This window comes from Cydia pomonella, chromosome 6 (genome assembly GCF_033807575.1).
Source record: "Cydia pomonella isolate Wapato2018A chromosome 6, ilCydPomo1, whole genome shotgun sequence".
NCBI classification, from domain to species: domain Eukaryota; kingdom Metazoa; phylum Arthropoda; class Insecta; order Lepidoptera; family Tortricidae; genus Cydia; species Cydia pomonella.
The window spans coordinates 9,096,547-9,113,703 of NC_084708.1; the positions used below are offsets into that span (position 1 = coordinate 9,096,547).

The 17,157-nt window shown below is 35.4% G+C and overlaps 1 protein-coding gene across 8 annotated transcripts in view; it reads right to left on the reverse strand.

Annotated features, from left to right (window-relative positions):
• Positions 1-1,567: 1,567 nt before the first annotated feature.
• LOC133518883 (very low-density lipoprotein receptor) overlaps positions 1,568-17,157 on the reverse strand; it is a 256,636-nt gene continuing 241,046 nt past the window's right edge. For 4 of the 8 annotated variants that reach the window (XM_061852645.1, XM_061852646.1, XM_061852652.1 and 1 more), the window contains 5 exons: positions 16,257-16,455; positions 8,121-8,198; positions 5,839-5,954; positions 3,955-4,113; positions 1,568-3,088 (listed from right to left, as the gene is read on the reverse strand). In XM_061852645.1, coding sequence (XP_061708629.1) covers positions 3,044-3,088; positions 3,955-4,113; positions 5,839-5,954; positions 8,121-8,198; positions 16,257-16,455 — 597 coding nt within the window. In that variant the 3' untranslated portion in view covers positions 1,568-3,043. Of the gene's footprint in view, positions 3,089-3,337; positions 4,114-5,838; positions 5,955-7,453; positions 7,725-8,120; positions 8,199-16,256; positions 16,456-17,157 lie in introns of those variants that run through there. The other 4 variants (XM_061852647.1, XM_061852649.1, XR_009799546.1 and 1 more) reach the window with 3 other exon arrangements.

Here is a 17,157-nt window from a genome sequence, read left to right on the forward strand (position 1 = left end):
CAATTTGTGATATGTAGTAATAACAATGTGAATTATTATACATGATCGAACTAAAATCTCGGAGGCTTTTAAATTCGGATCACGAGGTCCTACCATGTGTAGTTTTTTTGGAGTATAGTCTCGTGCTATGTAGTGATGCATTCTTAATACGAGCCATTATAACCTAACCTTGGAAACCTTGGAACTATAAATAATTTTTACCTATTATAGCGTTAAAATGAAAAATTGCTTGAACAATGGATGGCACCATAAAAAAAAGGTTTAAAAAACCAAATGGCGTACTTACCAATCGGCAAAAACATTTTGCAAATATAGTCTGTCAAGCCATTTCCGCCAGTAGAAAAAAGTGGCAAATTTAAAAAATGTAGACGCGAAGGGTCATTATCCCATGGGAAATTTGAAATTCGCGGTTTTTCTACTGACAAAGTTGTTTGGCCGGCTGTAAGTACTAGGTAGCTAACAAACTTACAGTAAAATACTTAAGTTTCAGTTTAGTGAAAAAACACTCATGTGAAGCATAATAATAGGTAATTAATAAGTAGATAAAAATGATAATATGATAAAACTGCTAACGCTAAATAACAGTTTTTATACGTTTTAATCAAGGGCAAAGTCACGAAATATTCACTCAAAAACTAGACTATATTTGCGAGGGCAGACTGAGCAAAACCGTTATAGATGAAGTTGGCTGGATAAAAAAAATACACGAAAATATGTCTAATTTTACCTTTTTTTTTTTCTAATTGTAGGTATATCGTTACGATCCAGTATAATTTAACTTACAATAGCAGTATAATTTTAGTATAAAATAGCTTAGTGATATAGCCGAGGGCTTTGAGTAGCAAAATTTTATTCTGAAGTATACTTTCACAGTAATTGGAGTGAAACGTTAAAACCCACGCAATCGGCGCGCTATATTTTTGGTTTGTTTCCGATTTTCTAGCTTTACGCCCCCTCTTAACTGTGGCATTTGCAGTGATTGTATTTATAAGCTTATTTGATACGAACGTATGATAAATTATCTATGATAATTTATGCTTTTGGGTCAGTATAATTAATAGTAACAAGTCATTCCTTATTTTCATGATTCAGCACTGGTAATTGATAATAATCTGATACGGACAGGTCCATAGCCTCGCTGGGGCTTCAAATCACATGTATTGTATCCAAAGATCAAAATTGAATAATTATAAGCTTAAAACCAGCAAATTTTATTTTTATTTGCAATCCACAGTAGAGATGCCACACATAGTGGTTTTGGCCTAATACCGTATATTCGGCCATACTCTCGGCCGAAGCGGCGAATATTCGGTATAAAAAATGTGTACATTTTGAATCACATTTATTATGAAACTATATTCGGCAAAGTACCGAAAAGTTGCCGAATATTCGTGGCATCTCTAATCCACACACACAGAGCATTAGGTAGCGATATAGTTCTTGTATTTCACGAACACAAGGTTTTCTAAAAAAATATGTTTATTGCTAAAATAATAGCCCAACGTTTTGTAAAATGCAAGAACCATTATTTAATTCTAGGGAACAGGGGATTAATGAAAGTGAGTGATTAACACATTTTACATATATTTTACTGACAATATTTACACAATTTGAGTGACCACACTTATTGAGCTAGGCGTATTGTATGAAATGTGCAAGTATCATGTAATTGAATTACATTACTATTAGCAATATAATTACATTTTTATAGGATTTGGCAGGATTTTGCTTGACAAAGTCACGTTCCAAATTTTAGGCAAACATTACTAATAAAAAATACATAATTTCATTAGGTAAGATAACATGATGGTAATTTACATAATTGTATATAATCATATTAGTTAGGATGGTAAACACAACCTTTACATAAAATTTTAAAATATTAAACTGTACTAATGCATAACAATTTATATTTAAAACAAATACCAGGCAACTAACATGCTTCTAATAGGAATCAATTTACTATAGGAATAATTTATTAGTAGACAAATATAAACACAATTCATATTGTCAGTAGTAAAATTCACTAGTTGGCACATGATATATATGCGTAGATCGAAACATAGATTCCCCTTTACAGTCAAATTTACATAAATAAATACTTATCTCGAGATACTATGAAGTGAAATTACATAGTTATTTATACATAAATATGTAAGCCTCCAACCACCTCACCTTCCAGTCCTTCAACCAATACGCTTTAGATAAAAGTTAATGTTACAATACAATGCTTGCAATAATAGAGTAAGTGTTCACTGATCATGTTATTTAATGCAAATTCTACATTTTGGCACATGAGTTTTAATAAGTCTTTATTTCAATACATTAAAAAACAGACTCATGACGTAATGTTTTTGTGCATGATGCTTTTTACATTGACGCACATCGTTGCAAATTCTGTTTTCCAGAATTCGTTACACATGTTTCTCGGTACTTTATGTACTGCATGCATACATATTGAATTATAACATTATTGTAAATTCACTAAATAAGTACATCTCGCTATATAAAAATGAGCTTCATTTTATTTGATTAAGAAATCAACCAATCTCTTGAGTTCGTTATACAAAAGCATTGTAATTAAAACACTTAACTAAAAGTTGAATATAAAAATTGTATAGTTAATATAAATAATTACTATGCACCAGGCATTTGCTGATAAAGCAATATTATCTAATCTCTACGCTATTCACAGTCTAATAAAATGTAGTAGCAGACGTGTCCCCTTTGCTGCACATTGTGATACTCGACCACAGGTTTAGTTTAGTAGCGCGGTTAAGTTTCTCGGCCTTCCGACCCGATATCGTATGAAATGACAAACTCATAATTTTGAGATCCATAAAGGTGCGAGGCGTGACAGCTAACTGAACTTGGTTCCGATCGGCGCTACACTTTCACTGCACTAACGCTAACTATTTTAGAGTTATCTGCAAAACTGTCAGCTTAAACCCATTCACTGGTTCACTATTTTAAAGTATCACAAGTCCGTCTTTTTCTTTTCGCATTCAACGACATTATAACGAATTTACTGCCAGCTCGAGCACTATACAAACTCATTTGTACCGGGCGTGTTGAGAGGTTCTTGAGCCTGAAAAGAAAAAAAAAAACAAATAAGTAAACAATAATCAATATGCTTTTGTTTTTGTCATTTGTACATTATGCTTTTCTAAGCAGCCAACTTGTACACGCAAATGAAATGAAGTGGCACTATTATAATAAATTTTTGGGTATTGTCAACGTCACACGTGAATTGCTACCATTTAAATTGGATTTCCATGGTGACCTTTTTTTTAGTGATGTTGACGAATACCCAGTTTGTGTTCTACAGTCAACTTACCAATAATGAATAGCCCTCGAATGTTAATGCATGTAAAACAAAATTTTCGGCAGTAAAATATTATCAGTAATAATTAAAGCAGGCAGAATAAAAATATACTGGCAATCTCAAAGGGGCTATTTACAGCATTTATATCTACCTATAATTTAATACCAATAATTTGGCAGCTATGATTTAATACTGATGCGGTAAAAATGTTGGCACAATCAATTGCCCTTACACTTAATCCCTAAACGAAAAATATTTGTTTTACAAATTCCTTAAAACAGGTAAACTAAGTACATCGAGTTTAAAACGTCTTAGGCAGACCTTACAGCTAACTATTATTAACACTATGTATTACCTTGTTATTTACAACACTATTTCTTTTGGCCAAGTCGAGTCGGGGTCATATCATATCATTGTCATATCATATTTAAGAAATCGAATTGATGTTTTCAAAAATAAAATTCTTTAATATTTAAAATCTTGAAATTTTAGTTCTAAATTAGGGTCAGTGACCTAAAACACCCACTTATATTAATTGGCTCCTAAGGAGGGCAGTGCGGAGTTTGCGCGACTTATCTTAGGCTGTTCTGTATGTTAAGCGTACATTCCATAGCTGTGAGCGCTCTCACCTCTTCTCCCACGGTGCTGGGGTAGAGCTTGCTGCCGGGCGCGTACCCATTCTTCTCCAGCGCGAACTGGTCCTCGGTGGTCTTGCGGTACACGGGGTTGTCAAAGTTCATAGACGTGACGTTGCGGTGCACGTAGTGCCGGTACATCACCACAGCAATCTGGAAAACAATTCAATTAACATTAATTTCTTTTCCACTTTGGGCGAACGTTCGAGAATTCAATTGAATGGTTTGTTTGCCGAAGGTTAACTGTTACTGCACTCGTCGTCTTTTTGAACCAATTGTGTCTAATGATGCGGTTTGTTGTGATGTAATCGAGAACTATCAACTTCAATTAATTCATTGTCAAACCAATTCCGCTAATTACATTATTATATGTGTATGATCGAGAAAACTATCTAACCGACATCCGTTTAAAGTGGATGACGCTGCCTAAAGTTTCCGTTGTTTACATGCACGTACAATTAGGAGTAATGCGATTCATTAGCGCAATCTAAAATCAATCAATTATATTATCTGCAATCAAGAGCCTTGATGTATCCAGTTATTTTCCTTAAGATTAATATCGATTCACTATCTAGATATCTTCCCTTATCTTTTTGCAGTATATTGCCCGATATATTTGCAAGGATTAGTTATAAGAACACGCACAAGTCACGAGCAATCCCATTACTACGAAGTGAACAATAGCAAGTCGAACGATAGAAGGGCTTCCGGAAAGCAATTAAAATCCCATAACAAACCGACCTCATTTCTCGGCAACTCAACAGTAATGGTGTCACACGACACCTAAATATGCTACGCGGGCATTCAAACGAATATGTGCAACATGATCATTGTAAAGATAACAGTTGGTTTATACTGAACGATTAGAAAATTCGGAGGGAATAAATGTTTCATTGCAAATAAGAACAAATCAGACTAGCAAATTATTAGTCATGCCAAATTTCCACAAATGAGATACTTAATGATTCATTCTTCATAAAAAAAAGAAAATAAGCAAACATCAGCCATGAGGCAATTTTTCCGCTATAGTAGCACAACACGATAGTTATCTGCGGCATTTCACAGTCAATATTACCTGCGTCTTTAAACCGGTTAAACTTTAAATCGCTTTTTGTCTGAAAAGTTCTGCAACGGCCTTGATAATTTGTTTTGTAGGTCCAGTGGAAAAGGAGGAAGAACGTGAAGTTAATTTAATCACATACAATATCAATTTCAACTTCATTTTACGATACATGTGCAACATGGTCGTGGATTTCTTATCAACCTTTAATAGTGACGTTATCTGCTAAACTGGGTTTACTTTCACTTTTAACGACTGATTAACACGACAATCATTCAGAACGTGAGAAATATAACCATGAAGACAATGGCTTTTCATCATCTCTAGTCTTTGGAATAATCGTGTGAATCGTTGCTTACTATAGTCTTTACTTAATATAACTCTAGTTAGGTAAGAGAACAGGGGGCCTAAAGATGTCAATCGTTTGCGCCGTAGCGAACGAAACGATGTCTCTCTGTCGCTCTTATATGGAAGAGTGATAGCGTAATAAAAAACGGAGACAACAAAACGGTAATGTCTCCGTTTCGTTCGCTACGGCGCAAACGATTGGCATCTTGGCTAGGCCCTCTGTTAGATTTTTTTATTAGTATGTATGTACTTAATCTTCAAGTGAAACTTTTGTAAATCTGTTCTGAAATTATTAGCACCAGACCAATTAATAGATAATACGCGTAATCAGTTGGATCAGTTTCCGCAAAAAAACACCTACTTCGCCAATATCATTCCCGGCGCCGATTGTAAAGAAAACTGTATAAAGATGATGATTTTCTTTCTGCCGATAATTACTGCGAGAACCAATTATATTGTAGACAACTTACCAATGCTGCTAATATGATGACTCCTGAGATTACAGCAACAACTATTCCGGCGATGACGCCTGCGTCGCGGCCGTTGTTTGAGATTCCGGGGTCAGATTTAGGTGTTTCTGCCACATCTGGAATTACATAAAAACCGATCGTTAAGAAAATATCTCATTTTTTGCGACTCCCTTGATATCTCCCTTGAAAGTTATATTTAGGCATGGAAAATTATTGAAATGATGCCTCAAATTGGTACAAATTTTAATAATAAGATCACAAAGATTACTTACTCGTATTGGAAATATCAAAGGAATGTAATGTATGACATTGTAGTTATTCAGCAGGTACGTTTAGTTTTGCGTGTTTAAGGAAAAACGTCAATTTTTCTGGCATTGTTTTAATGCAGAAAAAACTGCTTTTACTGACAAGGTGTTGGTGTGACATTGTCACCTAACAAACTTCTTCTGAAGTTAAGCATAGACATGATATGATGCCACATTAAAAATATCATGTTTATCTTAATTTTCGTTGAAAAAACAGTGTTAATGTACTGTATCTATTTTAATTTTGAGATTATCAACCCTGCAACGCACGCCTTTTGGAACTAAACATACCTGCTTGTGGTCTAAATAACCACCACCAGAGAATAAGCGTTAATTACAAACATGAAAAGATCGAAAGTTAAGGACAAGCGGATGTGTTTGTTTAATTTGCTTGCTTGCACGTAACTCTAACTGCTTATGTTAACAAAACGTAGGAAGTTTTGCAAATTTTTCGTCATCATTAACAAGTTCAATGTCAACTGATCCGGTATTTGACCCAAAATAAACAAACAACGTCAGTTCGCGAATTATACCTAGAAAAGTTTTATATTCGCTAATAATACAAAACTTAACTTAATAATCGTAATTAATTCGGATATGGTGATACTGTTATCATTATAGCTATGCATCGATTCTTGCTCAAAACTAATATACACTTTTAATCACAAATTGCGTGGGTTTTTCACACCGGTTTAAACTAGACTAATCTATTTAGGATCCTTTTGCTGCTGTCAATGAAACGTGCCAACTGTTACTCAAATATACTAACCTAGTTTAAATTTATGGTAACTTCTGCACACGTAATTATTGTTACAAAGGGGATTCAAAGAAAACAAAAGAGGACAGGAAGGACAGGTATTGTCGTCGAGTTGCGGATGCCAATAATGTACAACAAAAACCCCGAACAATGAATGGAATTAATGCTGGTAATGATCCCACTAGTTGATAAATCATTGTTACATCCTTTTGGCGTTTCAGTGTAAATTAATTTGAATATACCCAGTAAAGATTTTATTTGTTTTTTTTGCGTGTGGAATTATTGTTAGTTAGATCATGTTTTTAGCATTATATAATCCGTGTAAATATGCAACATGCACCCAGTTTAAGTAATCTGTGTGTCTTCCCAGCTAGAAAAACCCCGTTTATATTATGATTATATGTAAAACAATATTATACATTACCCAATGAGTTAAAATTTTTCACAGCCTCAGGTAAAAAATTGAGACTAAGTCCGTCGTAATTGTAATGTAATTCTTTGGTGGGTTCGTCGGTGGTGTCCGGTATTCTTGACAGAGCAATGTCTTTCAAGAAGAGGTCTAGGTATGGTTGATTCTTCTCGTCCAACTGTTCTTTATCGCTCTCCCAATACACCTTCATTGGCTCGCCGTATGCGTCGACAGATGGTAAACTCGGTTCCTCTGGAGGTTCAGTAGTGTCCTCGCTTTTGGCGTAGTCACGAACTAGCTTCAAGAGAAGGCCTGATAGCCCTTCTCTTTTTGAATTCACCATATGTGTTAACAGACGTCTTTAACGCACATTCAAAGCTGTTCATCAGCTTGGAAACTAGACGTTTGGCATGCCCTGGAAATTTAGGAATCCTATGTTGAAGACACACAGATATCTTTTGAACATTCACAGTGAGCCGTGTTAGTGAGTAGCGATGAATGTTAGTATGATGGTTCCTGCGCCCAAATTTAAATGTAACTTTATCTTATCTAAAGCGATGGCAACGATTAAACCCATTCAGGAACGCAATCCGAGAAAGAAATTGTGGCATTCAATCCAATAAATCATTATAAATGCAAGAGAAAATCCGATTGCACAGACACACTTGTAACACTATTTCACATTCACTTTCATTAACATATTCGTCGATATAACCTCAAATGCCACAAATTCTGTTCACTTCAAGGAGCAGTAAGGTAAAGACAGAAGGAACTGGTTTAAAGAAACTGGATGGCCGGTTAAAATACTCACTGGTTACAGGTTTTTCCTCTACAATATTTTCATTTGAACCTGTCGGTTTTTGCACCTCCACTTCTGGATTAACTGAATCTGTAGATGTATTATAAATTAAACTTAACAAATGCTTGAAGGTTATGTTTATGTTTGTTGAAGTGACAAGTTTGAGGGTAATTGAACTTTTGATAGAGAGCGAAATATATACTATAGAGTGCAACGAGGAGCGCGCGACCACCGCTCTCGGCGACTGATGCAAAAATGCCAAGTGTACCGCCGCCGACCGCGCCGCGCCTCCTAAACTCGCCAACGTTCCGTCAATTTAACCGAGTGCGATCCGGCTCACACTCACTACAGCTGTCTGGTTAATCGTACAGTTACAAACGTTTTTGGTGGTAGTAATCCAAAAATAAAATATATATTTTAACCCTTAAAGCAGTTTCACTGCGGGGGCACAACACAACGTTAACTAGGTAGTAGGTATTTAATACAAAATTACTAAACTGATTTGATGATGGCTTATAATGTTTTGTAATGTTGTCTCGTCATATGTTATCTTTATCAATAACATTAATAAAATGTATAAACCTGATGAAAGTACGAAGGTTCCAAAAATACTATTAACCACGCAGTATTCAATAGATAAATAGTTTAATCAGGAACTAAAAAGTACCTAACTACAGTCAGCAGCAGATGTTTCTAAGCGAGTAAGAGCGCGTGCAGATCAGTTTACTTTGACCAAGTCACCTGTTAGCAACTTCTGGTGCAGACGCCAGATTGTATTGACATTTTTTTTTATACTACATCGGTGGCAAACCAGCATATGGTCCGCCTGATGGGAAGCAGTCTCCGTCCGTACGCCCGTAACTCCAGAGGAGTTACATGCGCGTTGCCGACCATAACACTCCGTACCCTCGAGTTTGTTCGATTTAATTTAATTTAGGTAACAGACGCCACTTATCTCACAGCTGTTTTTAGTTTAACTTCAATTATAATTACGAATAGATGACATTTGTTATCCAGTACAAAAGGATACCTGTATTAGGTGTTACTCTGCCCGATTCGAACTACGTCAAATATTAGTTATAAATACGATATGGATTGGATATGTTAGTGTCAAAAGTGACGAAAAATGTAATATTTGGCGTATCCTAAGGCTCGAATCGGGCCGACTGTTCAAAAAAAGTCATGTAACTTTTAAATCTTAATCCGTATATTAATTAATAGCTACGTAGAAGAAACGCGCCTGCCAAACTACAGTGTAATAAAGTGATGTAATAAAGAGACATCGTTAGCAAGGCCGCCAGCGCCGGGCCGGATCGCATCCGAATTGACTAAACGAAAGGTGGCGTGATGTTGTGACGTCACCTCACCTTATTCACTAACCAGCCATTGAGCTTGGGCAACGTATTGCTTTTTGAATTTCGATAGTAGGGTGTCGTACGGACGAATTTTGAACTCGTTTAGGCAAGGTCGCCTCCTGCACTAATTGACTAAGTTGATAAGCAGTACATAATTAGTAACTAAATTTTGCAGCTAGGTATAAGAGAATTTAATAAATTAGTGAAAAGTAAAAAAGTCAATACTTATTTACTGAAAATATTATTAAAAAAACTTATTATTTATCCTTATAGAATATTTGTTCCGAGTTAAGCTTGGTATTTAAGTAAGTATGCGTTGCGTTTTTTTGTTATACAATACACTGGGCCGAGCGGTTTGTTTACTACCTATAATACGGAAACGGAAGACAAATACCCTTTTTCCCACTTGTAGTCGCCATAAGTATACTTGAGCATGCTAATATAAAACGTATTGAACGTATTGGCAGATGTATGTAGTATGTACTTAGCTATAAATAGTGCATTAACTACAACGCCTGTGGCTTCTCGAACGAAATTAAATTACACCGTAGTCGTATGTCTTTTAGATTTTTTTCCATGGTTAAAAATAGGCTGGGTAATTTCCCATCATGGGCAACAGAGTCTAAAACGACTTAAGTGAATTGGTAGTCCAGTATAAATAGACTGTTTTCAAGAACAATTTCCCATTAACCGCAAGTCTTCTGTAGATTCTTAAGTGTAATTAGGAATAAGATGTTCAAAAGCCCTTTTAAATTACGGTAGTTAATCAGCAGACAGGTGAAGATAGATGGTGTAGATGCGTGTCCCTACGCGTGTATCATAATAAAATGATCGTGCCTTGACGATGACATTGCCTTGGCGACTGGCATCTTCAAATAGTGCTTGCGTAATTTGTGTTTGTTGTCATGGGCAAAAAGCCTTATCATTAGGGTTTTGAGGGTTGTTTGTTTTTAGGGTTCCGTACCAAAAAGGTACAAAAGGAACCCTTATGGTGCGACTCTGTTTTAGATGATAAAGTATGATCGTTTCTGTGAGTTAAAAGAAACGACTTACCTGTTAGGTAATGTCAGCGTTAAAACATTTCATATGGCGATGTTGCATTAGACTATTGATAAGTGATTCAGTATATTATAACCCATTAATTATCTCTTGTCATTCGGAACGCAAAATATTATAGGGTAATTGCGCTAGTTTCTGTCCAGCTTTAGTTTTCGTCCATTTGACGAATTTGAATATAAACCTACCTTGCCGCATACATATGGACTAGTTAAAATGTACTCCGTCAAGTGGTCGAAAACTAAACGAAAACAATTAATCTTGGTTAGTTAAATGATTACAGGCAAACACTACACAAACTAGACCTCTGACCACAATCATCTGCGATGTCGTATCTCCGCGAGATTGCAAAAACAATTAATGTTTTTGTATTAAGTAGGCTTAAAGCGTTATCAATGTTATGATTCAATCTGTATTGACTTCATTCGCTGCCCACTTTGATTTTAACTATCCACTTAAGAATAATTAATCATCAGATAAATCAGATTACAAATAATCTAAATATTCTAAATAATATTATGTGATGATTCATCATACAGTAATATTTAGAAAAGTGGAAAAATTTAATAAAGTTAATAATAATGTGTGAAATCGATAGATTAATATGTACTATACTACTTTTCTTGGAAACTAGGTATAACACTTTTTTTTGTTGTCTTTAATATCTATAGAAACTTGATACCTTGTATTGATACCATTTTGGATATCGGGAGCTCGAAAACAATATAAAAGTTAATCTCATCTCCACCGGGATCGAGTGAAACTAACCATGAATCATTCAAAACTGGTATTGTCAGACAGAAGTTTTTGTGGCAAAATAAAGCGTTTGACAAAATGAAATATCGACATGTCTGTTATCGATGTTACCTTAACGTTACCTATATACCTATATTTTATGAAGTGAAGATAGCTACCGCAAAATACACAACACGTTCGATATCTTCTTTAATTATATTGTTCGTTTTCTATTATTTTAGCACTGTATACTACGGTTTATATTTTTATTTATAAGTACAAAATAAATGTAATAAAGAAATTATGTAAAGATTTGTAATTAATTTTCATTATTGAAATTTCTCGGTTATTAACAGCAAGTAAAATTTACATCTCTTAATTATTAATCTATGACTGACTTATAGATAACAGATTTATCGATGTCTCATTTTTTCAAACACACGTTCTGCCACAAAAACTTCTTTGTCTGGTTATTGTATTGATTTACCTATCTCTTATAATTTCAGATTTCCAAGTAACCCCCATCCGTCACATCCATATTTCTAAACCTATATAAGTAAATATCATTAATCGAAAATCCTTTGCATGTTATATTTACAAACTTCAGTTCGTACTTCATTGACAATCTTACCTAAGCTTCGGCTTCTTCATACGCACTTACTTAGCAGGCATCTATTATAATTGGATTCGATTGTTACTCGATTATTACGACTTCCGAGAAGGTTCATTCACTTCTGAGGCAAGCGAGGAAAATGCTGATAACTACTGACAAGTGAATTTAAAGAAAATTGAAGGCATAGAATGATATAGACGAAATTATGTTTGAAAAAAGAATTTGTATTCTTTTAACTGGCTATCTTGACTTTGACGATATCAAACAGAGTCACGGGTTTACCAGGATACATGTATATACTTAATAAAATCTTTATGAAAATCTTGATCTTTTATCTGTCTGCTCTTATGAATGGAGCTTTGTCGTCTGCACTGTCTGCAAACTGATTAAAACTATAAATGACTGTTCTGTGTATAAATTCATAAAAGGACATTGTACAAAATCACGTATTATATCAATTTAAAAAGTGACATCAGAAACGAACCGTTGTTTTTTATGAGCAAGTATGATTCGGTGGAAACCTACAACACGCAATGACACAGTGTCGAAAAAATATCGTACGATGTGTCGTCATCCGATGACGCGCCACAACGTGGTCGGTACGCAGATGAGTAACTTATCTTTATTCAATACTTTTAATACCTGTCTCGACTTAATCAATTGCAATCGGATATATTAATCATAATTTCCAGTAATTACTACTGATATAGCCTATCTGTGTACTACTCCGTTTCTAAAATGCCGTTTTCATTTGTTTATATAACAAGTGCCTAAAGGTTGGCATAAATGTACACTCCTACTACTAAATAGTTAGCACAAGCAGTAGTTTTGTAGAACACTAATTTTTAAAGTCACATTGTCGACTATCGATAACTTCTTCTCACTTGATGGTCTCGTCGAAAGAACAGCACTGGAAACCACTCGCAACATGCCGAGATGAGGCCATTTCGTGGCACTTTATTTTTTCTACGTTTTATTGTGTAATTTGATAATTTGTCTCGTTTATGATTATGAATAAAAATAATTCTATTCTATTCTATCGTAGCAAAATATTCACCTCAACTCTTATGGCGACGCGTTTACAATTTTTTTTTTCAGATGTTGCTTATTTATGAAAAACCCAGTGAGTTAAAAATGAAATAGTTACTCATTGCAGTCGAGTAGCTAACAACTCATGCCAGTGGTTTCGAAAAACCGCATAAGAAGTCGCTATGATGTTCTCAAACTCCAACTGACTCATTCGCTGCCACTTATGTAGGTACTTAATTTTTTTTTTATTATAAGTTTCATTACTTCGTTAGTCTGCTTGTAGGTTTCGTACAAAGAAAAAAAAACGGAACCCATATAGTATCACTCGTGTGCCCTTTGTCCGTATGGACATCTATAGCCAATTTTCTTCGAAACTACTATCCAGTATAAAACGTACGTACGTGTACCAAACACATAACAATACAATAATCCTATTGGGTTGAAATTTAGTTCACGTACGTATGGCGGTGACCTAAATAAATACATTTTATACACGGGGGGCACTTTTGGGGGTAAATTACGATGAACCTTTGGGACGTGAATCCGACTAGCATATGGCCCGTTTTTTTATTAAATTTAGAATATTGGTATAGGGCATAGGTACCAATAACGATATGGCCATCAGCAAGAATATACCCTTTACCTACACGCCAATTAGAGTCAATAAGCATATCGATTCGGTTTCATCAATCAAGGCAGCTATGCCAATGTCAATAACGCTAGATGCTTTTATTGACCTCAGTCAATTAAACAAAATATGACATACGCCATTTTATATTTATATGTCACGCCCCCTTAAAGTAATTCGTCTGGGTACCTACATTCCGGGAGTTCTCTAGAAATCGCTTGCTGTGAGAATGACGATGAAATTAAGAATTGGAATCATTTGACTTACCTATATTGTTTGTGCGTCAGTGGTTTTTAAAGTTGAGGGAGAGAGAGAGAGGTTGAACTCCACGCTTTGCACTAATCGCGAGAGCGTGAGGGAAATGGAGCTCCCTTTAAATTACCTACAACTTGTATGAAGATGATATCAAAACTTCCTTTAGGATATTTACACTTCTTTGGGATACCGGGTGACGTGAGAGATATAGCAGTGTGAAACCTTTAGTTTAACTCTGTCCCAGGAATCTTTCGCGTGAGTTCCTTCCTTAAATGAGCTGAGGGAGTTAATATTTTCTTGTTACATTATGTGAGCCCCATAGTATAATGTCGAGATTTGTTTTCACATCTGCTTTCAGTAAAACATCTGTTTAAAAAAATGTACTACGAACCCTAAAAACTATGATCCGATTTATGTACTTATGATTAGTTCACGTTATTTTATTGCAAGTCTCAATATCATATCAAGCTAGTCAAGACAGTGTATTTTACTGTGTTGAAGTTGATTGTTTTCAAGTTTCCATAAAACACACGCATCATGGAAAACAAACAGACGTACAAGAAAAACACCTGCGCATGTTTGCAAATGCCTCATTATGCCGCTGTTCTGTTGGAATTGGTAAGACAGCATAATAAAGTCTAATTTAGCTTAGCAGGGTGTGAAATGTCACATAATACACACCATGAACTTCCGCTGCGTTTAAGGAATGTGTGTATGTTGTATTCCGCAGATAATACTTAATTTTCCTGGATTCCTTGCTATTTTCTTGACACTTATCACGTGTTGGTATATAAACGTAAAGTATAACATTGTCTAGAGGTCACTTAGGTTTCAATTAAGTGACTAGAAAAACAAATGGCGTCTATTGAGCAGGTGCAAGTACATATAAATACCTGTAATAAAATCTGAACAAGGGAAAAAAACTATCATTAAATGAACATTCATTATCTTACCGAGGACAGTAGGGATATAATAAAATAAAATATAGTGTGTCCACACATACGTGGTTAAGTAGGTACTCAAATACAAAACTCTTGGATCCTATTCACTCTAACAAAAAGTAGATACTAGGTAGGTACCATTAGGTTGAAATTATCATGGACAATTTAAATTATTTCATTCATAACTTCCCTGTACTTTTGAACCCTACTGTACTTACAGAAATAAAGGCATCTACAGCGTGTATTTATGATACGACCGCATAATCATAGTTAGTTTAGCCCCAAATGAATGGGATAAGGGCAAGCGAATGATGATGATGAGTTAGTTTAGGCCCAAATGAAAACATTTTCATAGGTTTTATGAAAAATGTACATTTATTTTTTCTTATAAAACTATTCAGCAAGCTATGTATCACTAGTTACTTCAAACGTCGCATTTACTGGCGCGAGTGACGCGACGTCACAACTGTCTGAAGTGATCACGATGTTCGAAATACATTGCCGCTCAAAAAAAAATCTACGCTTTGATAGTTCATACTAAATATTAAAATAATCTTTCAGAACTGTTTTATAGCACTGAAACCCATGTCCAGTTTAAGTTTACGGCTATATCAAAAATACAGACTGTGTATTATGATTAAAAGTAAAATATTAAACTTGTCTTGTTAACAAGGAATATTTTTCATATATAGATCTATAATATTTAGATAATTAAAAAAAAACACCAATCGGTATGACTAAAAAAGTTTGATCAATGATATTTTATCAGTTATCACCATCATTCTGTTATGTTATCATGTCTTTGACGTAAAATAGGATGATGTTTAGACATATTATAGAGCAATTATCAACTTATAAATTAAATTATAAATAGTTCTCGGAAAGTTGCCTAGGTAGATAAATTAGTGCACCTAAATGCACCGTATGAGCTAATACGTTACAATTTTTCCAAATTTTACGTTTATACTCGTATATTATTAGTATTTAGGTACAATTCACCATAGAATTGAATACGGAATTTATATAGGTAATATCGAAAGATCTGCTTGTTCTAGAAGTTTCTGTCAATTGCAGTCATTAAGTGCCAAGGTCGACCCTCCATGTTTGTTGAAGTCTGCCGCGACGCTATACAATTTTATGAAATCCATCACCTAGCCTTCTTTTTCTAGAAATGATTAGCGGCAGGTAAATCTAAATCCCAATACCGTCCATCAGTTTGAAGTTTGAATCCCAACATAAGACTCTTTAGCAAGCTTTAGAGAAAATACTTGCTGGCAATTCTTTTCGTGTAGAATCTCCTGTCAACATAATGCTAGGAGCTTAATTCGAGCGACAACGAAGGAAAACATGTAGTCTTAGAGATTTCTAAATAATTTTGACGACATCCCTATAAAGTCGCACGGACGCGATCGCTATATCGCGTTCGCAATGACAATCAAAATTCGATTCTAAAATTAAACCCTCAAGGTTGTTTTTGGCTGGCAAATATAGACCCCGGGGACTCCAGAGGTTAATAGACATTGAAAGTGTACTCACTGTCTTCGACGCACATCTGGTCGTCGGGCAGCAGCCGCAGCCCGTTGGGGCAGGCGCAGGACACGCGCGGCGAGTGCGGGCCGATGCGCGGCGCCGGCAGGCACAGGTGCGAGCAGTGCCCGTTCACGGCCGCGCAGTGGTTCACGCCGTCCGGCTGCCGGTACGGGTGGTACACGTGGATCACCATCGGGTTTTGGAGCTGGAAATGTGGGATTTGTTAAAACATTGCCGATAAACTGCAGAAGAGCGAGCTTAGTATATATACAATGGAAGAGGTCCCACAAATGTTGAATTTAACCACAAATCTGACAAATATGAAAGCCAGATACATATATAAAAGGTGGGTCAACTGTAAAAAGATTTGGACAAAGACTGGTATCGTTTTTGTCACAGACTTTTTTAAGGAAATGAATTTGGGAAAAGTTGCGACTTGACCCATAAGGAATAATAAATGGCAAGGAGAGAGAGTAATAAGTGTCACTAATAATTAATAACCGCTATCCGATTTTCAAGAAATTCGTCGGCCCGGTCATGTATCGCATATTACCAATGCTATTTTCTACTAGCGTGCAAACATGGTCAGCAAGAAGCTTTCACTTTTCCTGGGTTGTTGCAATGCATTTTATATGAGATAGACAGGTACACTTCCAGCTGTGGCAAAAAGTCGAACTAATAGTAATAACGGACGATAATGATTCTCGTATATCTTTGTTACCGTAGATAGATTGACATAGAAAGTGCAGCCAACACGACGATGTTTGTATTCATTTAAAACATTAACTATGATTCAGAAGGTTTAAAAAGGCGAACAATGTAAAGCCCCATATATTTTCGTTGAACTTGTTGGCTCTGTAATGTAGGCCTTGCATTGTCCTTGTCGGTCCATTAGCAGTACTCGAAG